Consider the following 21,892-nt stretch of genomic DNA (forward strand, 5'->3'; position numbering starts at 1 on the left):
TAACTTCAGATCTTCTTGTCTCTTCCTTCAGAAAGCAGGGAATACAGATGTGCCTCACCATGCTAAGTTTACTCTGTGCTGGGGATGGAGCCCAGGGCTTTATGCATGTTAGACAAGCACTCTATCACCTCAGTCATATCCTTGGGTCCCAGAACTAGTATTACTACTGATCATCTCGTGAATGACAAATAGGGGCCTCAAAGAAGAGATCAAGCCAGGAAGCCAGGTTTTGGAACCAATTGCCTGGGTGCAAGTTCTACACTTATCAGAGCCATCTGTAACTTCTCTTTCCTTATTTGTGAAACCAGACAACACCTACTTCACAGGTCTGTTATGATTAAAGGGATCTGGCTTTCATTGCTTAAGATAACGATGGAATAAGTGGTGAATTCTAGTTTTATTTTTTAGCCTAGTGTCCTTTTCCACCACCACCACCACCACCACCATCCCCACGTGCTCCACGTGCCTCGCGTAAATAAGCGAGCGCGCAGGCGCCAGGAATTGGTGGCTATTGGCCGCCTCGGCACCGTCCAGGGCCGTGGGGACACACTCAGTGGCCTCTGACCGCAGGCTCCGCCCTGGGTCGGTTATCTGCGAGTTAGTGGATAGCGGAGTCCAAGCCAGCAGCTTTGCACTCGTCATGGCGCCGCTGCTGCAGATGCTGTGGCTGCTGGCGCTGCTCCGGGCCGTGGCCCTGGTCCCGGTCCCCGCCGAGCCCTGGACTGATGACGAGCAGGCCTGGGATCTGTCGTCCTCGGAGCTGCTAGCGCCCGCCCGCTTCGCGCTGGACATGTACAATTACGGCCGGGCTGCAGGGACGAGGGCCGTGCTGGGGGCCATACGCGGGCGCGTCCGCCGGGTGAGGATGCCTGGGGAACAGGCGCGGGGCCTGGGCCCAGGGATGATGCAAGGTGTAGTTTGACTTAAATGTTGGGTGTTTGTCTGAACGGTGGAGGAAGGGACCTTTGCAGACTAAGACTGGGTAGGGAAGCACAGGTGGGCTACAGGCTCCTAAGAGGAACAAAGGGAGATGGCTGTGTCAGCTCATCTTCTCCTCCCTCAGGTGGGTCGAGGCTCTCTCTTCTCCCTGGAAGCCACAGTGGAGGAGCCACTTTGCAATGATCCACTGGTGTGCCCGCTCCCTATGTCCAATAAAACCATGGTGAGTGATGGGGTCTCAGCTATTGTTGGCCCTAGGCTGGCAAGCAGTTGGAATGATGGGACCTGTGAAGAGGGAGCGGTTATACCATCCTGAGTTACTACTAGTTAGAGATCAAGATGCTCCGAAAGGGTGGGTATTTGGGTGCTGGGTGTCTGCTGCTGGCCAGGGCCTCCTTCCACCAAGTTGTGATTGCTTCCTCTGGTGCCCTCCTTTGAGGAGCTTCTAGCTGCTCTTGCCAGGATCTTGTTCCACTCTGTCCCCAGTCTGTTCCTTCTCTCCCTCCAGCTCTGCAGCTTCCAAGTCCTGGATGAGCTAGGAAAACACATGCTGCTGAGGAGGGACTGTGGCCCAGTGAATACCAAGGTTACAGGTGCTGGCATAGCTCAAAGAAACTGGGATAGCCCAGACCATACTTGACTCAGAATTCAGCCTTGACTGCTTCTTTGTTCCAACCCTATCCAGAGTATGGAAATGAGACTTTCAGCTCATTCCTTCCCCTGCTGAACAAGGACCCTCTGCCCCAGGTGAGAAGACTGGTCCTGGGGGAGCCAGCTGCCTCCTTATTTCTCTTTTCCCTTTACCCCATGTTAGTGTCCTGGGATCCGGCTGAATTCCATGTAAACAAACACCCTTCTGCCTTCCCAGGACTTTTCTGCAGAGATGGCTACAGTCTTCAAGCACTTCATGACTACCTATAACCGGACTTACAAATCAAGGGAAGGTAGGGCCCAGCCTTATCTGTACTTGTACCAATCAGACTTGGTACCCTGATATTGAGGAAGCAAAGGACACAAGGGTCTGTGTCTCTCAAGGACCCCCAACCCCCAAGTTCTTTCCAGCTTTCTAGGCAGCCATCTTGTCAAGGAATAGTGGACTATCTCCTTCCATCTTATCTTCCTGGCCAGAAACCATGGGCGTCCATCCCTCCAGGCAGGGTGGGGTAAGGCGGAGACAAGATGTTCTCTGTTGGATTCCCTTGGTCTCCATGGCCTGTTCCATGACCTGTCACCCTTAGGTCTCATTTTGGTTATTGCTTTTACAGTCAGAAATCATTGCTCTAGTTTGGGCCCCCAAAGTTGACCACACCTCTCAGTTTGTCACTTTGAAGTCTGTTTCCTCCATGTCTCCTTCTGCCTGCCCTAGGACTGTGTCCATACAAACAGCTTCAGGGACTAAGAGTGACATGCCTTGGAAGTGTGAAGATAGGAGTTCAGTCCCCAGATCCAACCAAAGAAGCCCAACGTGGTGGCCTAGACAGCAGTGAAATGGGAAGCAGAAATAGACTTGTGGCCAGCTAGCCAAGCCTACTTGATTAAGTTCTAAGCCTATAAGAGAAGAGACTGTTTGTGAAACAAAAGTGAATGAGGAATGATGCCAGAGGTTGTCCTTTGATCTGCACACACTCACTCACATGCTCAAAAGTCTCAAGCTCAATCCAGAGTCTACCTCTCAATGGGGGAAAACTAGGCCCACTTACCTCTCCTTTTATGATGTGGTCAGGTTCAGCCTCTCTCCTTCTCTTTGGTCCCCAGAAGCCCAGTGGCGTTTCACTGTCTTTACCAGAAACTTGATACGAGCACAAAAGATTCAGGCCCTGGACCAGGGCACAGCTGAGTATGGGATCACCAAGTTCAGTGACCTCACAGGTAGGGATGGTGACTGGAGCCCTAAGAGATTTTGGAAGAGAGTGGGCCCCGATCCTGAAGCTCCTCACTTGGGCTATTGTAAAATATTCACCCTTCTCTGTCCTGCCCACCTCTACCTACAGAGGAGGAATTCTACACCATCTACCTGAATCCCGTCTTACAAAAGGAGCCTGGCAGGAAAATGAGTCTAGCCAAGTCCATAAATGATCTCGCCCCACCTGAATGGGACTGGAGGAAGAAAGGGGCTGTCACTGAAGTGAAGGACCAGGTTGGAGTCCCAGAAGTAGGGGTGAGAAGGCAAACTGCATGGGGTCCCAAAGAGCGGCCGAGCCTTGACCATGTACATTGTCTTGCAGGGCATGTGTGGTTCCTGCTGGGCTTTCTCTGTCACGGGCAATGTGGAGGGCCAGTGGTTCCTAAACCGGGGGACTCTGCTCTCCCTGTCAGAGCAGGGTGAGTGTCCTGCTTCAGCCCCTTGATATTCAGGCCAGCTCTCCAGAGGGCCGCTGGGAACCAGCCTTCTGTCTCCTAGAGCTCTTGGATTGTGACAAGATGGACAAAGCCTGCTTTGGTGGATTGCCCTCCAATGCCTACACAGCCATAAAGGATTTGGGTATGCATTATTTTGGTCAGGAGGGGCAGAAATGGGTTCCGCTCTTTATGTTGACCCTTTCTGGCTGAAGATGTACAGGAAGTCAGTTTTGTGAGAGCTTCAGTTATCTCAACCTTTGGTGATTGTCTCTAGGGCCAATTGAGAAAACAGATGTAAGACTCTGATGCAGGACAAGGGCCCGGGGAATCTTGATGCTTTCACTTCCTGGAAGTCTGTGTTCTTACTCTGTGTTCTTAGTGTGCTGCTAAACTAGACCGCAGCACATCTCTCTCCTAAGGAGAGGTGGGATATTCAGCCATGGACTGCAGCAGTGAGGGAGGGTGAGCTAAGGAACCGAGGTAGCTTAGAAAGAAACTGGTCCAGGAGCCTAACAAGGGTCTGAGCTATATTAGCAGCAGACTGTGAGAGCAGGACAAGCAGCAAAGAGCAAAAGTGTCTCAGTAAGGAGACAGAGATGGGAGTGGAGTCCTGTCCATGCTGCTTAATGGAGCTCCCTTCCCCCACATCCTTTTGTCTGAGGAGATTGCTCAGAGGCCTGGGGCCTTGGGCATTCTAAGTGTGTCTTCATGTCTGTGGGATGCTTGCCACTCTTCTGTCTGGGAGAACATGAGTGAGTAATAACCAGGAGTCTACTCATTCCCAGGAGGGCTGGAGACAGAGGACGACTACAGCTACCAGGGCCATGTTCAGGCCTGCAGCTTTTCAGCACAGAGGGCAAAAGTCTACATCAATGATTCATTGGAGCTGAGCAAGAATGAGAACAGTGAGTTGGGGGGGGCAGGGTGGGGGTATTCAGGTTGATCCTGCTGGGCCCAGGTAACCACTGACACTGCCTTCCTCTCTCAGAGATGGCAGCCTGGCTGGCCCAGAAAGGACCGATCTCAGTTGCCATCAACGCCTTTGGCATGCAGGTGAGGCCCCGGCCTTTATGCTTCTGCCCCATCTCCTGTCTGTGCCTCCCTCACTTCTTCGAGCTGGCCCTCTCTCTACTCCCCGTCTTCTCAGTTCTATCGTCATGGGATCGCTCACCCTCTCCGGCCCCTCTGCAGCCCTTGGCTCATCGACCATGCTGTGTTGCTGGTGGGCTATGGCAACCGTGAGTCCCCTGGCCTCCTGCTTATCCTTCCGTCCACCCCAAGCCATGGTCAGGGGCTACATAGCAGCTTCTTAGGCCCTCTCAGGGGAACCTTGGGGTATTGCCTTGTCCTGAATCCCTCAGAGAAATGCCTTTTATAGACAGGAGAGCTGGGGCTGTGAGAGGTTGACGGGTTATTGTAGAGGCAATTGGACAAGTGCTGCCTTCAAGCCTTATGGGTGCATGAGGTCTCAATGAGGATGGTAGGTGGGCCTCATTGGCCCTTTGCTGTTTTCCTAGTTCATTTTACACTGTAGGCCCACTTCAGATATTTGAAGGGCGCAATGTATATGTCTCTGAGTAGAAAATTGGGGGCCTCTGACTCCTTGTATTTTATGTTGCTACCCAGGCTCCAATACTCCTTATTGGGCCATCAAGAACAGCTGGGGCAGTAACTGGGGTGAGGAGGTGAGTTTTGCCTGGTTGGCCCCTGATCCTGCAGACTTACTCTACCCAAGCACCCCCGCCAAGCCACAACAAGTACCCTCAACCAGTACCACTGCCCCTCAGGGTTACTACTACTTGTATCGCGGGTCTGGAGCCTGTGGTGTGAATACCATGGCCAGCTCAGCAGTGGTGAACTGAGGGAGTTGCTGACCGGACGCTGACCACAGTGGCCCTTTCCTTAGCCTGACTCATGCCCAGGCCCCTCCTCAGGAGATGCAGCTGGCCGAGGGATAGGCTCTTGGTATCTCAGGGTGAGCAGTAGGCCCTGGGCCCCTTCTTCCCTCCCTCACTCCCTCTCATGCCCACCTGAAGTTTCTCAGCTGTGTCTTTGTTGAATTGTAGTAGCTAAGAGGATTCTGAGGTTAAGGAGGCTTTCATGGAAGCCAGCATTGGGGCAAGAACCCCAGACTCGGGTAAGGTGCAGGATGAAAATATTCTCATCAAAACCTTGCTTTGTCCTCAGTGGGCTCTGACTTCCTGCCTTGATTTTCCTCTGTCTGATGCTGTAAATTTCTGGTCCCCTTTCACATTCAGGAAACTTGTAACCAGCCTTCTCTAAGAGCAATAAAGAGGTACCCTGCTCCCCAGTGTGGTGTAAGTGCTTAGTCTCTGAGGGAAAAGATGGGTGTTAGGGATCCCAGATGGGTCAAGGTGAGGGTGGGTAGCTGATCTTGCCTAGGAGCTCCAAGGCCCAGCTTCCCCTTCAGGACCCAAGAGGAGATGGGAGAGGCCACAACCTGGTCTTTATTCGGAAACACAGTGCTTGGATGATCTTGAGGCCCTTGCTCTGAGAGACAGTGGAATCCACCATAGGAAGTGCCCTTTCTCCTTCTCTGCTAAGAACGTCAGAGGTCACTTTCTCCATAGAGGGCACTGGAGAAAGCCACATAGTCCAGGGCCCCAGGGGGAGCCCCAGGTCCTTTGTAGGGTGCCATCCGACGGATGCAGTACTCGGCCTGCTCAGCTGGGAGCTCTCGCCGAAGCTCTTCTGGGATAATATAGTTCTAGGAAAGAGGAGACAGTAAGGGCCCACAGGTCTTGGGTCATGCCCTGGCCTGCCAGCCCTTCCACCACCACACGAGGTTCACCTTGTCTCCTGCCAGGATTTTGAAGGAGGCTACAACTTGTTCAGCTGTGTCTGTCTCGGCAGTCTCTCGAGTCATGAAGTCAATGAAGGCTTGGAAAGTCACAACCCCAGCTGCGTTAGGGTCCACCATAGTCATGATGCGAGCAAACTCCACTTCCCCCTGCAGAGACAGAGGGCAGGCACTGAGTCCATACGTGCTAAAGCCAAGAAAGCTCCTCGTGTCCTCTCCCAGGGATTTTCCATACTTGGTTTGTATCGCTCCAGTGACAACGTACCCTCTTCTTCCCAAGACATTAATCAGCTTGGCTTTAGGGAGTCCTTCATGCTAGGCAGAAATCTGTCTTTTGCCTATGGCAACTCCCCCTCATTTGCTTGATAGTTCCAATGTTTTATGATTTTGCAGTTTTCTTAGGCGGGGGAGGTCCAAGCTAAGACCTTGAGGTCACATACAACCAGTTGATTGACCTCTGCTTTAGATAGCCTTTGTGTGGGTGCGATGAGCAGAGATGATTTGTATGAAGAGGGAGCCAGTAGAAGGAGGGGAACTGATGGTACTTGTAGAAGTGGTTAGGGGACTCACCAGGTCATAACCCATGGAGATGAGGCAAGCTCTGAAGTCATCAGGCTCCATCATCCCATTTCGCTTCTGTGGAGGGCAAATGGGTATCAGGCTTGGTCTCCAAATTCCACCAGTCCTCCCTCCCCCATCTCTTAGCCCATAGGACTTGGGCCCTGCTGACCCGGTCAAAGTGATTGAAGGATGCCCGGAACTCGTTGAGCTGCTCCTGGCTCAGGCCTTTGGCATCTCGGGTCAGTACCTGGTTCTCTACCTCATTGATGGTGCGAGCAATAGAGGTGAGCAGCTGCTCCCAGCCCACACGAATGTGCTAGAGAGCAAGAGACAAGGCAGTCAGTGGGTGCCAACTCTTTGTCCTTACTCCAGTTTTTTGTTTGTTTGTTTGGAGACTGGGTCACTCTATGTAGCCCTGGCTGTCCTGGAACTCTGTGTAGATCAGGCTGGCCTCAAACTCACAGAGTTCCTCCTGCTTCTGCCTCTCAAGTGCTAGGATTAAAGACAGACATCAACACCCTGGCTGTCTAGTTAGTTGTATTCTTAATCCATTATGTGGCATTGAACAAGTCCTCCTCCTTACTGCGCTTCTGTACCCATCCTGAAGTTTCCCTAAGTGACTCTAAGCGTCACTTTTTATCTTATAATGGCTTATTATATATTAAGTATTGCTCAACCAGCCATGCCAGTCCTGGGGTGGGCTTTAGGATGCTTTGTGACTCTGAACTTGTCACTTATCATTTTCCTTTTCTTCCCTGCCCCCCCTTTCTTACCTCATGAACTCCAGGCTGACCTTGAACTTGCTATGTAGCTGAGAATGACTTTGAACTCCTGATCTTTGTGTTTCTACCTCTCAAATGGTAGCATTATAGGTGTGCATCACACCTAGCCTGGACAAGTAATTTCCAATTGCTGGGTAGCCATATTGCTATGGGGCATTGGAAAAGTTTGCTAGGCTCTATTCAGCTATGATCACAACAGGCTTCCCTTCCCTTTCTCCCAAGGGTGAGACCCCCACCTCCATGCTGTAGACCGTGTGCTTGTTGTCAAAGACCAGGCTCTCCTGCAACAGCTGGTGGTCGCCCTCCAGCCGGTCAATGTTGCTCTTGTAATTGATGATGTTCTGTTCCTGCTGCCGTAGACCTGCCATCTGCTCCTCCAGAGAGCCGGCCAACCCAGCTGCCAGTCGCCCTACCTCCTGCAGGGGTACCCAGGCAAGATAAGAACTCTGAATTCCCCTCAACCCCATTTCCTGAGCTGGCCCAGCTCTCCAAGCCCTTACCTCCACCTTTCCCTGGATCCAGGGTCCTATGGCATTGGCCTGGGCTGCAAACTGTCGCCGGAGCCTCTCGTTCACCTGCTGCCGTGCCAGTTCCTCCTGTAGTGTTTGGTCACGGCTGGGTACCAGCTTTCGGACCTGGGAAGGAGAGTGATTGGACTGTGGCCAGGTCTGAGGACCAGGAGATGGTTCTGAGGCAAGATGGCCTCAGTTGTTGTTCTCATGAGACAAATTGAGATAAACTCAGGCAAAGGTCTTCATATTTATAGGCTCCAGGTTCCTCATCTGTAAAATGGAGCTCAGTGACATAACTAGTATAGGTGGGCTTGTGGATGATATGCACACAATAAATTATGTGTCTGTCAGTCCTGATAGAGAAATGGTGTTCGAGCTTATCCAGTGCCATGAGGAATCTGTGGCAGACCCCAGATCTGGATAGAGGTGGGCTTTATTCCCCATGCCTTGGGACACCAGAGGCTCCATTGATTCATATGTGCAAGTGGGGACCATGAAGGGTTGCTAGTGACACTGACCGTGTCCCACTTATTGTTGATGTCCTGTGAGCTGAGGGTGATGTAGGGGTTGGTGGACTTTGGCTGCAGCCCATATGTTTGACAGATCTTCTGGATCTCTCCTTGGATGCCCAGGATGGCACCTCGCTCTCGATCAGCCTCAGGCAATGTTGCCTTGAACTGTTCATGTGCTGTTAGCAGGCTCTGGGGAAGAACAGGAAGGATCAGCCAGAATACCCGCTTATCACAAGCCACAGAGGAGGCAGAACAGAGAACTAGGCCACCTAGTAGTTGGTGCAGGACTGATTTAAGAATCTTGGCCTCTTGCCTGCCAACCCAGCACTCCATAACTGGGGATTTCTCCTGCTTCCTATTCCTATTACCCAGGAACACAGAGGTATGGCTGATGGGATGTGAGACCAGTTTACCTCTCATTATGTCCAGTGCCTCCCAAACTTCTCCCAGAATGCCTGCATTCACCTGAGTCTCTTCCACAGAGTGCACTAGCCACACGTCCTGCAAGTCCTCAATAGCCCCATCCAGCCAGTTATTGAAGGGTGCTGCCCGTCGAGCAAACTCCAGTTGCAGCTGGTCAATGGTTTCCAGGAGCTTCTCCATCCTCTGGAGTCCAGGAAGACCATGGATCAGACCCTTTGTTGCTTGCTGGACTCCTTACCTTGTCCTCAGTTCCCTGGTCCACCTGCCCACCTCTAGTGCATCTCTCCTCTTCTGGGTCAGTGTACCCAAGTTATCCCACTGGTCACAGATGGCTTGGCAGCGGCTATTCACCGAGGCTGCCTCATGGTAGTCCAGTTCACTGATGAGGCAAAAAGGGGATGCATATAGAGGCAGACCCTGGCCTAACTGAACGCTGGTGAAACTCAAAGCAGGGCGAGGGTGCAGGAGTGACTGTTAGGCAGCCAGAGTAGGTGTGGGGCAGAGAGGAGCTTTTTCTTTCAGGGTCTCAGTACGTTCTTGCAGGAAGACTGGCACCCAGGATTCTCAGTTCCAGGCCTTGGAGGTGTCTAGATGTGGAGTCTGGGGCTTCAGAAGCAGGATTGTGGGAGAAGGGGAACTGGAGGAGGTGGTTGGTGAGGCCAAGGCTGACTGCGGTGGTGGGCTAATATCCTGAGGTGGAAGGGGTCTCCAGGTCGTGGGGGACAGGTTTCCCCAAGCAGTGGGACTGGAAAGTGCCAATGGATAAATGTAGGGGTTGGGAATGGTGTTTCAGGAAGGGCATAAGCAAGTAAAGGTGCGAGAGGAAACAGGTTGCCACCGCTTGGTTACAAGGGTCTGACAGAGGAGTAGGGCGCAGCTCAGTGGGAAGGGGATGGGTCATGCCTACTTGAGTTCCTGGGCCAGTGCTGCGATGTGCTCCACCCGGTCTTGGTGTGCAGCCAGGTCGCTCTCAAAGGCCTCATGGCGTCGCAACAAAGCACGCACCTCCTGCAGCGAAGCTGACTCATAGTCATGCTGGTTCAGCATCTCCTCTTTGCCTACTCAGGAGGAGAATGGGTCCTGTCACTCAGAGGCCGTAGTGTGACGTTTCCCAGCCTACCCTGAGATGCCAGCTGGATCTTTGGCATTGCTTGCCATCAACGTCCAGGATGACCTTTGCTACAATTTTGGAATTACTTGATAATCGACACCACCCCACTCTGTTTTTCTGACAGGGTCTCTCTACATAGTAATAGCTGTACTGGAACTCACTATGTTTACCAGACTTGTCTCAAACTCACAGGGATCTGCCTGCCTCTGCCTCCCTAGTGCTGGGATTAAAGGTGTGTGCTACCATGCCTTGTTTAACAGATTCATTTTTAAGGAGTCATTCTTTTTAATTATTTATTTTTATGCGCATGACTGTTTTGTCTACACAACACATACATGTTTGGTGCACACGGAGGCCAGAAGTGTGTGTTGGATGCCCTAGAACTGGAGACACAGATGGTGTGAGCCATCATGTGGGTATTGGAAATTGACCCAGGTCCTCTGCAATACTCTTAACCACTGAGCCATCTCTCTAACCCCAAGAACTCAGAGAACTTATTCTCTGATAGAATCCTGAATGGATGACATTATTTACAGAAAATGATAGATATATTTGACTTAAGGCAGTATTCTACATCAATAGACTTTGAATATAACAGTGATGCTGAGATTATCTTTGGACATCTATTCCATATACAAAAGCTAAGTGACAAATTATTCAAAGAGTACAAAGGGCCAGAGCCTGAAAGGAGGGAGATTATAGATAACAAAACTAGCTCCGAGAGGAGCCCTGATTTCACTGCAGCAAGTCAAGATGGGATCCAGAAATCTGGTCTCCAGTCAGGTTTGGCAGTTCATGCCTTTAATTCTAGCACCCCCAGCACTCAGGAGGCAGAGGCAGGTAGATCTCTGCCTGGTCTACATAGTGAGTTTCAGGCTAGTTAGCACTATATACTAAGACAGTTTCGAGGGCAAGTGAATTTGGTGTCTGGCACCCTGCAGAGCATCTGCCCCTGTCCTGTGTATTTTGTCCCAGGAAACAGTCCCGCCCTGTGAGACATATCTACCCCGGGTCCAAGCTTCATGCAGGGAAGCCTTCTGTTGGAACTTCTCAGCCAGGTGCTGAAGTCTCTGCAGACGCCTGATCTCTGAAAGCAGCCAGTCCTCATAGCCTTTCTCCACTTGCTCCAGGCCCCGCCATGCATTAGCAATGTCCTGTGTGGAAAACAAAGGCGGCAGCCTCCATTACAGTTCACCCATTATGCAGATGGGGATCAAGAACACAAGGTTACGCAGGGCAGGTGGGCCCCCTCATGCCCAAGCCTGTCTTACCGAAACCAGTTTGCCCTCAGAGGGCATGAAAGCAGGTCTATGGCTCAGGCGCAGCTTGGTCTGCAGCGTGTTGAAATTGATCTCCAGCTGGCACTTCTCCTGCACACGGGGAGGCTTGTGCAGGCGTCTATAGTCCCGGAAGTCCTCCAGCTTACGCTGCATTGCACTCATACTGGGTTCACCTACTCGGTTCTCCAGCCATGGGACAGTGCGGCGGATCCACTCCAGCAACTGCCAGGACCAGAGCAAAGCAGAGTTCTGAGCTGACCTTCACACCTCACCCACCCATCTCCACTCCACACATAGTCTGTGGCCAGAGGGCCAGGTCTCAAATATGTGGAGGGGACTTTCAAAACTATGGAGAACAGAATAGGGTAGCCTGTCTTCACTGGTCAGAGGACTAGGATGCTTAAATGTGTGTGGTGATGGGGTGGGGGCGTTGAATCTAGGGTTTCCCTGAGTCTAATCAAGCACTCTACCACTGAGCTACATCCCAGTTTCAGGACAGTTAATCTCTGAGTCCAGGGGCCAAAATAGGTTAGTATAAAAGACCATATAGCTGCCTAAATATAAGGGAAGGATGGGATCAGTGAGTGAGTGTCTGAGCAATAATTGAATCAGGAATGACCAGGAGTTTTGGTTGACAGAAGGTCAGGAGATGGTGAGGAGGCAGAAACAGAAACAACCTGGAAGGGTGCTCTGCAGACTTGTGCCAGAGGTTAAGGCTAGAGAAGTTGGGATGATCAGTGGGGACAGGGTAAGGAGTACAGTGGGAAGGGGCTCTCTGGCCCTCGCCTCACCTCACTGGCTAATTTCTCATACTCCTCCATCAGCTTCTCGTTTTCCTGGTTCACAGCTAACACCTTGCAGATCCTGTTGGCAGCGGTCTCTGCCTATAAATGAGGGCAGCAAGAGGGCTTAGGACAAGCTACCCCAGACCCCCCAACCTACCCTCCCTGTGTGAAGCCCTCAAGAACTTGGCCTGTGTAAAGGTGAGAAAGGGGCCGATCACGTCTCTAAGGTGGGAGGGATGCTTTCAGGACAGAGGCCTCTGTCCCTGACGACCACTGTGAACAACAGACAGCAGCACCTCCTCCCACTTGGCGCCTTCCACTAATGTTGGGCTAACACCAAGGGTGGGCCCTTGGATCCCACCTAGGTAGCAATGCCCTTAGTGGGGCAGCAGTGAGGTCCTCCTTTACCTGCTCGGCCCCAGCAAATGCATGGTAGAAGCAGGAGACATAGGTCATGATGGCTTTCTCGTCTGGTTTTGGGGTGTTCACAATGTCTGGGGGAGGACAGCAAAGTGTGTGTGTATGGTTTTTTGTTTTTATTTTACATATCGATCCCAGTTCCCTCTCCTTCCCTCCCTCCCTCCTCTCATGCACCCCGACCACCCTCCCCTACTCCCCCACATGTAGGGCGATGCCATCCAGGAGGGGTCATGTAAATCTGTCAAGTCATTTGAAGTAGGGACTAGCACTTCTCTCCTGTCTCTAAGTTAAGGGAGTGTCCCTCCATGGGGGATGTGTCCACAAGGTCCTTTTCCCTTCCCTGATAATGAGATCAACAACTAACTTATCCACCATCACGGAGCCCTCATCTAGTACCTGTTGGAAACAGAAGCAAACACCTACAACTAAACACTGAGTTGAACTAGAATCCAGATGCAGAGAGAGGACAAGACCAGGTTGCAGAAACACATAGAGACAGCTGACCTGAACAAGGAGGAGCTAATGGGCCCCCAGATTGATAGCTGGGATTCCAGCACGGGACTGACTCAGACCCCCTGAACATGGGTCTCAGCTAGAAGGACTGAGAGGTCAAAGGGACCTCGGACAGTGGAACCAGGATGTATTCCTGGTGTTGCTTTATTTATTTATTTATTTATTTATTTATTTATTTATTTTGAGGAATGGGAATCGAATCCAGGGCTTTTCTCATGATACCACTTAGCAACGTCCTCAATTCTTGTCTTATACAGTGAATGTTGACCAAAGCCATGGTGGAAAATGAACTCAAAACTCTCCCCCACATGTAGAGAATACCCCCAGGATGACGAAAGTGGAGACTTCTAGTCACTGGCTGTCTGCTCCCCCAAGCCCAGTGCTTTCCTCTTTCAGGAGACCCTCTATGATCAACCCAGGGCCTGGTATTAGACCATGCATGGCTGTGTAGATACTGAGACTCTCATGAGGGACCTCTGAATTCTGCCTGGTGCCCCCAGCCAGTCTGTAACTCAGTTTTTGACTTTTCTCTAAGTCTTATGATTTCCTTGGGGGCCAGAAGCAGTTCTGCTTGGTACACCGACATCCAGGGTACCATGCAGCAGCTGTGCAGAAAATATTTGCTGCTTCACTAACTAAACATTGCTTGGGCTCAGGGACCACAGGCAGAGAAGCTTCCAGTCTTGGGAAACAATATTATCCTGGATAACCAGGAAGCTAGATATGAGACAAAGAGCAAAGCCGTTCCACAGAGGAAACCTGGGAGATGCAGAGCAGGGGTATGTAATGGAAAGCTCCTGGAGAAGAGGAATGATGGTGTGAAACATTGGGAAGAGAGCTAGGAGTGATAGCACATGCCTATAATTCTAGCACTTGAGTGGCTGAGGCAGGGAAATCAGGAGTTCAGGGGTAGCCTCCGATATATACTAAGTTTGAAGCCAGCCTGGGCTACACAAGGCTCTGTCTCAAAAACCATAAGATTCTGAAAAGGAAGAAGGCTGGGCAGTGGTGCACGCCTTTAATCCCAGCAGAGGCCGGTGAATCTCTGTGAGTTTGAAGCCAGCCTGGTCTACAGAGCAGTTTCAGGACAGGCTCCAAAACTACACAGGGAAACCGTGTCTCGAAAGACAAAAGAGAGAGAGAAAGAGAAAGGAGAAGGATAGGGATAGAGTAGGTGCAGGAGTAGATTATCACTGGAGGAGGGGAGAGCAGGGCACTATGTGGAGGTTGGACTGTGTCAAGTGTATACTTAATACTCTTCTCATCCATGATCTCACCTTCTGCATCCAGCATCTTAGGGATGTCCAGGTATTTCTCTGCCACCTCAAAGGCAGTGTTCAGGTTTCCAATTGGGTCATCCTAGAGAGGCATAAAGGTGAAAGGTCAGCTGAAGGCAGAGACTGCAGAATTGGATCTGTGACTTAGAGAGGCCTCACCTTGCGCAGCTTGGCATAGTCAATGAGGTCTGGCCGGTGGCGGTGAATGAGAGCACAGAGAGCCAGGCCATCCTTCCAGCTGAACAGACAGAAAGTGTTGTCAGGCTTGGGTTCAGGGTGAGGCCATGTCCCACCCTCAGCCTAGAAGAACCCCAGCAGAACCGCCTTTACTGTGAAATGGAGTCAAGTACAATTTCTTGGACCCTGATAGGCAGACAATCTCCTCACAGTTCCTGACAATCCCTTCCCACTCTTAGGGTCAGAGCAGACCAGTTTCTAGGTGCGGGGTATCCAAGTCTTCTCTGGCTGAAATATGTTTCCATGGATGTCACAACTGCTCCTTGCCCCAGGGGTGTACTGCGACCCTCCTCGTTCTGTCCCATTCACTGCCCTGTATCTGGAATCCTTGTTTCAGAGGCTGTTCCAATAACTAAACGGAAGCTGCCCCAGTCGCAGAGGTTTGGGATGGGGCCAGTTTACACCTTCACAGACCAGAGCTGCTCACCGTACCCGCAATGCAATCTAACAGACCTGGTGTGGAAGTTCTGTACGTTGACGTTGCGGTATGGTGCTGTTTTCCGCTGACACCAGAGCAGCAAGCCTTCTTTGGCTGAGGTCTCTGGGGGACAAAGGGACAGTTAGCATGTTAGCTAGGGAAGAGTCTGAGCTGGCTCTCTCCACTGCCTCTTCATCTGCTCACCCTCTACAGAGATGTCCTGGATGGCAAAGCGGAGGATGATGGTCCAGATCATGCCCAGAGTCATCTTCAGATTCCCATCAACAATTTCTGCCAGGGACAGGGGGTCAGGGTTGGATTCCAGGCCTCAGCACACAGTCCTCCAGCTCAGCCTCCTGGCCTTTGTGTCCCACCCAAGACCTGGTACCCAGTAAACACCTAACAAGCACTCAATAATCATGTAGGGGTTTTGTTTTGTTTTGTTTTGTTTGTTTGTTTGTTTTTTAATATGACTTGTTGAACACCTGCTATGTATCAGGTGCTGGGCTGGCATTTTGGGTACAGTTACTTCTGATAGACAGGAATAATTATCTCCACTGAGTCTTGCAGAAGAAACCTATTTATTTACCCAGAGTCCTTGCTCAGGCTCCTCCTGCTCCCTTCTTACCTTCAGCACCAATGGACACAAGCTTAACTCCTTTGCTGGCAATGAAGTCTAGGGCCTTATTGACATTGGCGATTTTGTGGAAGCGCATCTTGCCTTTGTCTGGCCTGGGCAGCCTCTCTCCTGAGTATAAGAGGAGAGGAGAAGGGTCAAAGATTATTGGAGGGGGCTTGGAATTTACCTCAATAGTAGAGTGTTTGTCTAACCTGACTGAAGCCCTGGATTTGATTCTCAGCACTGAAAAAAAATAGTTTTAATTTTAAAATGCTGTTCCCAAGCTCTCCCCTCCCCAAGACAACTCCCTTTCAGAAGTCTGCTGCCACCATTCCCACAACTCTCCATTTTTCCCTGACCACAAATGTGTGTCCTCACCTGAAATAACCTCCAGGAGCAGCATGAGCTTCAGGCCATTGCGGAAGTCCTCTTCAATGTTCTCAATTTGAGTGCCTGCCTTGCGCAGGTGTGAGTTGCACCAAGCAGTGAAGGTCTAGGGGCAGAAGACAGTGATTGGACAGTAGAAATAGATGTAGGGATGGGGAATGCCTGGGACTGAGTCTGATACACACAGACATAGCTCCTCCATTAAGATAGGTTCTAGAGCTCAAGGTCTTGGATGTAAATCCTGGTTCTACCACTGGCTTGCTTTGTGTCCTCCAACTTCTTTTCCTCTTGGAGTCTTAGTTCTACTGAGAGAAGAGAAATGTTGCTGGGGTCTTTGTAGGTATCAGTTTGGAATTGGGTCCTCTCTATGGTCAGCACTCTAGCTTTGTTATAGAATGGTCCTTTACACTCTGTGAAGATGTGTCACTGTGACTGATTTAATAAAGAACTGAGTGGTCAATAGCTAGGCAGGAAGAGGTTAGGCAGGACTTCTGAGACAGAGAGGTCTCAGGGAAGAAGAAAGGCAGAGTTGCCAGTCAGATATGGAGAAAATAGGATGTACCGGTAAAGGTAACTAAGCCACATAAAATAACGTAGATTGAAAAATATGAGTTAAGTTATAAGAACTAGTTAGGAACAAGCCTAAGCCAAGGCGGGGATTTCATAATTAATAATAATAAGTCTCCTCTTTTTTTTTTTTTTTGTGAGCTGATGGCCCACAAAGAAAAAGCCTGCTCCACAGCCTTGTCTAATCTTAATCACTGGAGATGGGATTAGAAAACATTAACACACTTCAAGTGTGGAGTTCCATGGGGGTCCAGCTAGCCCAGAGATATGGTCTCCAAACTGAGAGCTCCTGAAGGAAATCACATCTAGATGAGAGATGGTAATCAGCTGCCAGGGAGACTCTTGACATAAAAACATTGCACAGGTGACTAACAGTCTATTGTATTTCAGAATGATTGACTAAACACCTTGTTTTCCCCGCTGGGTCTCATAGAAATAAAGGGTTGATCGGGTACTGCAATCCACATGACCTCTTTCCCAGTACCAGTGATCCTCTCCCCTACAACCAGCCTCAGCTTTCACCTGAGATGAGAAGATTGGGATATGGCTGCGTCTGTTGGGAATGGGGTTGTTCTACGTGTATCCATATACTTGCCAACCAACCAGGCCTTCAGACCTTGAGTGCTACCACTGCCTCTGGATCCTTGATGGAGTGCAGCTGGGCTCCAACCCCAGCTCCAATTTCTCTTTGTGATCTGGAGCTAGCCCTTGACCTCTCTGTGGTTTGGTTTCTGTATGTGTCCAAGTAGGGGTGGTCAGACTCTATTATGTATCTAGTTATTTTGCCTTTGACCTGGCAGGATCCTGGAATTCAGAACATGCCTCTGTTGTGGAATATTTTGATTGCATCTGACATGCCCAAAGCTTGCCAATAAGGTTAAACTTTGAATCAGGAGGCAGAGTCAGTGACTAGATGACCAGATTTGGCCACAAAGAAGCCAAATTTGGATAGATAAGATACACAGAAAGGAGGACAGGGACTTGTGTAGCACTTCTTTTTTGTTCTGGGATGAGGGAAGTGAAGTGACATGTCTTTTGCAGTGTCCCAGCTAAAAAGCAAGGTCTGCTAGTTGCTACTCAACCTCTCTGAGCTAGCAGGTTTCTGCCACAGCCTTTGGCTCTTGAGTCTTATTGATAAATAGAATGATAGAGACTTAATTTAAAACTACATATCGTGGCTGCAGCAGAGCCTGGGCCAACAGACTGGAAGCCCTGCCAGACTGTGGCCTGAGTGGCCAGCAGGATGCTGACTGTGGGACCATGGAGCTGCAGGGCCAAAGATGATAATTAAAATGTCAATAGATTAATGTGCAGCAGCTAACTGATAGAAAAACATCATTACTCCCACCATAAAACAAGTGCTCCTGAAAGGTGGCCCTGGAGGCCATTTGGAATTCTCTCTTCAGCCAGATTTCCAGGTGTGCTGGGAGCTGGAGCAGAAGATGATCCTATGAATACAGGACAACTGTCATTGCTGAGGGAACATGGGGAACTTCTATTACAGGGGGTGTATAAGTAGGTCCTTAGTCAATAGGGACCCAAGAACAAGAGATTGCATCCATATTTTCTACAGCTGCTTCTACCACTGTAGTCTGGATGCCCTGGGTCTACAAATGGCAGGAGGCTTGGCTGGCGGGAGGTGGGGGAGCTGGCAGGTGGGGGAGGTTAGGAGGTGGGAGAGCAAACTAAGTCATATATATTCCAGGGTTTTGTGTATTTTTGAACTTACTGTGTAGCCAGTGGTGACAATGGACTTTTGATTCTTCTGCCTCCATCTCCTGAGTCCTGGACTTACAGGTGTGCACTACCATACCCTATTTATTTGATAATGGGGATCCAAGCAGGGGATTGACTCATGCTAAGCTAAGTCAGAAATTAAGCAACTGAGCTACATCCCCCGTCCCAAATATGAGTAGCTCTGCCCTGAAGGAGATCATAGCCAATCAGAGTCATGTTGGTCTCTGAGGTGTACCAGCAGAGACATGCAGAGGAATCTGGAGTGGAGAAGGACTGTCCAAATTAGGTGCAGGCTCACATGGAAGAGCAGGAGCTAGCACAGGCCCAGGAAGGTCAGACAAGGGCGTGTCAGGCAGGGGCAGACACAAGGGAAAATGTGTAGTCAGAAACAGCTGCTCTGTTTGTGGGACTGTAGCATTGCGGGCACTGCTGGAATGAAGCTGGAGGTGTTGGGGTGTAGGTGGTGACAGACTGACCGGAGGGATGGCAGGGGCCAGGTCATGCATGATCCTAGGTGCTAATCCAGGGAGTTTGGACTTGCTCCTGAGAACCACAGAGAGTTGGCAAAGCTCCAGGCAAGAGGGAGGCATCAGAACTTATTAATTATGTTTGAGATAAGCCTCTCTATGCAGCCCTGGCTATCCTGACTCTCATTATGTGGAGTAGCCCAGCACTTAAGTTTAAAGGTTAATTCTGATTGTAGAGCAGGAACGATGGTTGCCAGAACAGAAGGGGGAAATGAAATGAGAATGAATACAGGGGATAGAAAGTGATGGGAGTGGGTACAGAGATGTGGGAATATACTTTGTTTCATTCCGATTTCAGACCTTCTTATGACCTGTTTTTGGGTTTGGAATCATGGCCCAATGATTAAGAACACTAGTTGTTTTTTCTTCCAAAGGACCCAGATCGGATTCCCAGCACCCATGTAGAAGGCTTAAAACTGCCTGTAATTCCAACTCCAGGGATCTGACACCCTCTCTGGTCTCCATGGAACCCATGTAGATACATATAAATAAAAAAAATTAATTAAAGAAAAAGGTGTTTTTTTTTTTTTTGTCTTGTTTTTTTAAAGATATATTTATGGAACATCTGGGATGTAGCTCAGTTGGTAAAATAATTGATTGCTTGCCTTGCACACAAGATGCCTGGGTTTGATTCCTAGCAGCACTTAAAGCCTGGTGCATACCTGCAACCCCCAATTTAGAAATCAGAGGAAGGAGCCCAGCAGTGGTGGCACATGTCTTTAATCCCAGCACTCAGAGGTAGGCAGATCTCTATGAGTTCGAGTTTGAGGAGAACCTGGCCTACAGAGTGAGTTCCAGGACAGCCAGGGCTACACAGAGAAATTCTGTCTCAAATAAATAAATAAATAAATAAAAAAGTGGAGGAAGTGCTGGAGAGAGATCGCTGATCACTGAGCGGTTAAGAGCAGTTGCTGCTTTGTTATTTTTGCAGAAGACCAGGGTTTAATTCCTAGCACCTACTTGGTGGGTCATTACCACCCATAACTCCAGGTCCAGGGAATTTGATGCCCTGTTCTGACCTCCTGAAACACCAAGCATGGATGTGGTGCACATACATACACACAGGCAAAACACACATAAAATAAAGTGAATACATCTCATAAAAAGTTTAAAAAGAAAGAGGAAGCAGAGGTTCAGAAGTTCAAGGTCATCCTTGGTTACAAGGCAAATTCAAGACCAGTTTGGGCTACACAAGACCTTTTAAAATGCCCAAAAATATGTATGAAGAAGAGTCAGGTATCAGGGGAGAACATGAGAGCTCCAAACTAGAGACCCTGGATGCTGGAGTCTCAGGCAAGCAAGGAAGCAGTCACCAGGAAGCATGCAGGAGCAGAGATGGATGGCACAGAGCTGTATCTACCCACAAGGATGTTATAGCCCTGTGATAAGCAATGTGGAATGTGGAATAAAGGAAAAAATAACCCACATGTCCATCTGCACGAGACGCTGACTTGTTTTCAGAGCATCTACCTGTTCTGATGAATTAATGGTGGACTTGGGTTGTTGATGGGCATGGGTGGCTGGTAATTGGATTGAAAGCATGGTTCTGATATTTTAAATGATAAAGGCAAGAAAGAGACTGACAGATGTCATGGTAGAGACATAGATTTGGATCTGGGAGAGGGCTGGATGGCTGGGGTAGGGACAAGAGTTGTTGAGCAAATGGAGCCAGGGACAGGGATTACATCATCTGGGGATTGCCGAACTCAGGGACCACAGCCATGCTTGGAGACAGGTGCAGTGGGTGTGAGGGGGAGTAGGGTGGAGGGTGGATCAGCCCAGGCACCTCACTCAGTTCAGTCAGCTCAATCACCCTATCACTGCAGTCAACTTCTGACATCTAACCCAGTGGAAATGCCCTGGTTCTAAATTCTGGGGTTCTCAGGTCCTACAAATTTCACTGGGTGCACCATCGTCTGGCCCTTTCCTGGAATCAGGCATAAGCTGGCAAAGCACGTCCAATGACCTCATGGTGCCTTCCTTGTGCCTGGCCTGCCGCTCCTCAAAATTTTCTCAGTCCAGCTGGAATACTTTTCTCTCTTAGGGAACCCAGGTGTCCTCCTCCCTCCACTAGGAGTGAAAATAGTTCAGGGAGGGGGGCAGTTCCCTACAAGGCTGCGCCTGGGCAACAGCTGCCCACATGGCCCTCTTGAGCTCCCCCAAAGGCGCTGCCTCAGCACAAGTGTCTATCTGGGCCCCTGGGTTAAGTTACTGGTAAGGGGACCCAGGACTCCCCTCCTCCCGACCTTCTTCTGGTCTTTCAGCAGACTCAGGGTTTCTAATGCCGGGAGGAGTATCTTGGGAAAGAGAGGGTTGGGGCAAGGGACAAAGACGCTCAGATGGAGGGATTCTTTTTTCTCATAGTGTATAATAGGCTGCCTATCTCTGCTGTTTTCTGGGCCTCAGTTTCTTCAATTGTCAAGCCAATAAAGACACTGTGGACACCAACCTGAGCAAAATGCATAGTAGAGGATGGGAAAGAATACGAGATGGTTCTCTCCCCCTATACCACCCACTGGTTGCGTGCTTGGCATGTTTTCAGGATGGGGTCTGGGGATACTTAACTGGAGAGTGGGGTGGGTGTATAGAGGGACACAACTTCTTGAGAACCCTTCACATCCCACCCAGTAAGTTGGATCTTTTGGACCTTGTCCAAAAATCTACTTGAAGTGGGGCAGTGGGCTCAAGGGAGTTGGGGGAGGGGTCGTTAGTGACTCCAGGAACTCCTTGCCTCACAAGGACTCCCAGCCTTTCTTCTAGCCCTCGGAACAGCAGATGGCTGTCGGCAGAGCCTGGGTTGGGGAATGGCAGTCTAGATTACAGGAAGGCTCTGCCCTTGAACTGTCCAGCTGTCCAGGAAGAATTGCCTGGCCTCTCAGCCTCAGTTTTGCCTTTGGGAAATGGGTGAGCACTCACTTTCCGCTGCTGTTTCTCCCAGGCCGGGTCCAACAGTAAGTCACGGTCCCAGTCCTCCTCCTGTTCCATGTACTCGCCGCCCCCGCCGCCCAAGAAGGGCCCCTCCCCGGCCCCCAGACCCTCGGGCCGCATAACCATCATCATCTTGCTCAGGCTCTTGGCTCTGCTCTGCTCCGCTGGGCAAGCTCTTGAACGCTCAGGCCTGCTT

General features: G+C 50.2%; 2 protein-coding genes across 2 annotated transcripts; one reads left to right on the top strand and one right to left on the bottom strand.

The window, feature by feature from the left end:
* The first annotated feature begins 529 nt into the window (after nucleotides 1–529).
* Nucleotides 530–5,590, top strand: Ctsf (cathepsin F). The gene is made up of 14 exons (XM_051193600.1): nucleotides 530–859; nucleotides 1,064–1,162; nucleotides 1,448–1,532; nucleotides 1,625–1,686; nucleotides 1,808–1,883; nucleotides 2,695–2,808; nucleotides 2,931–3,076; nucleotides 3,165–3,261; nucleotides 3,341–3,421; nucleotides 4,065–4,184; nucleotides 4,268–4,332; nucleotides 4,427–4,517; nucleotides 4,906–4,964; nucleotides 5,067–5,590. The coding sequence occupies exons 1-14, from the start codon at nucleotides 641–643 to the stop codon at nucleotides 5,139–5,141; spliced, it is 1,389 nt and encodes a 462-aa protein (XP_051049557.1). The 5' UTR covers nucleotides 530–640; the 3' UTR covers nucleotides 5,142–5,590.
* Nucleotides 5,591–5,767: 177 nt separating this feature from the next.
* On the bottom strand, nucleotides 5,768–21,872 carry Actn3 (actinin alpha 3). The gene is made up of 21 exons (XM_051193599.1): nucleotides 21,685–21,872; nucleotides 15,929–16,043; nucleotides 15,560–15,679; nucleotides 15,136–15,222; nucleotides 14,967–15,054; nucleotides 14,436–14,514; nucleotides 14,277–14,358; nucleotides 12,475–12,560; nucleotides 12,073–12,165; nucleotides 11,273–11,503; nucleotides 11,008–11,155; nucleotides 9,798–9,948; nucleotides 9,161–9,269; nucleotides 8,933–9,073; nucleotides 8,474–8,656; nucleotides 7,944–8,078; nucleotides 7,680–7,859; nucleotides 6,831–6,977; nucleotides 6,671–6,736; nucleotides 6,092–6,250; nucleotides 5,768–6,007 (listed from the first exon to the last, which is right to left on the bottom strand). Exons 1-21 carry the CDS (start codon nucleotides 21,826–21,828, stop codon nucleotides 5,849–5,851), a joined length of 2,703 nt encoding a protein of 900 aa, XP_051049556.1. The 5' UTR covers nucleotides 21,829–21,872; the 3' UTR covers nucleotides 5,768–5,848.
* Between the last annotated feature and the right edge of the window lie 20 nt (nucleotides 21,873–21,892).

Source organism: Phodopus roborovskii, unplaced genomic scaffold (genome assembly GCF_943737965.1).
Source record: "Phodopus roborovskii unplaced genomic scaffold, PHOROB, whole genome shotgun sequence".
In the NCBI taxonomy this organism is placed as follows: Eukaryota; Metazoa; Chordata; class Mammalia; order Rodentia; family Cricetidae; genus Phodopus; species Phodopus roborovskii.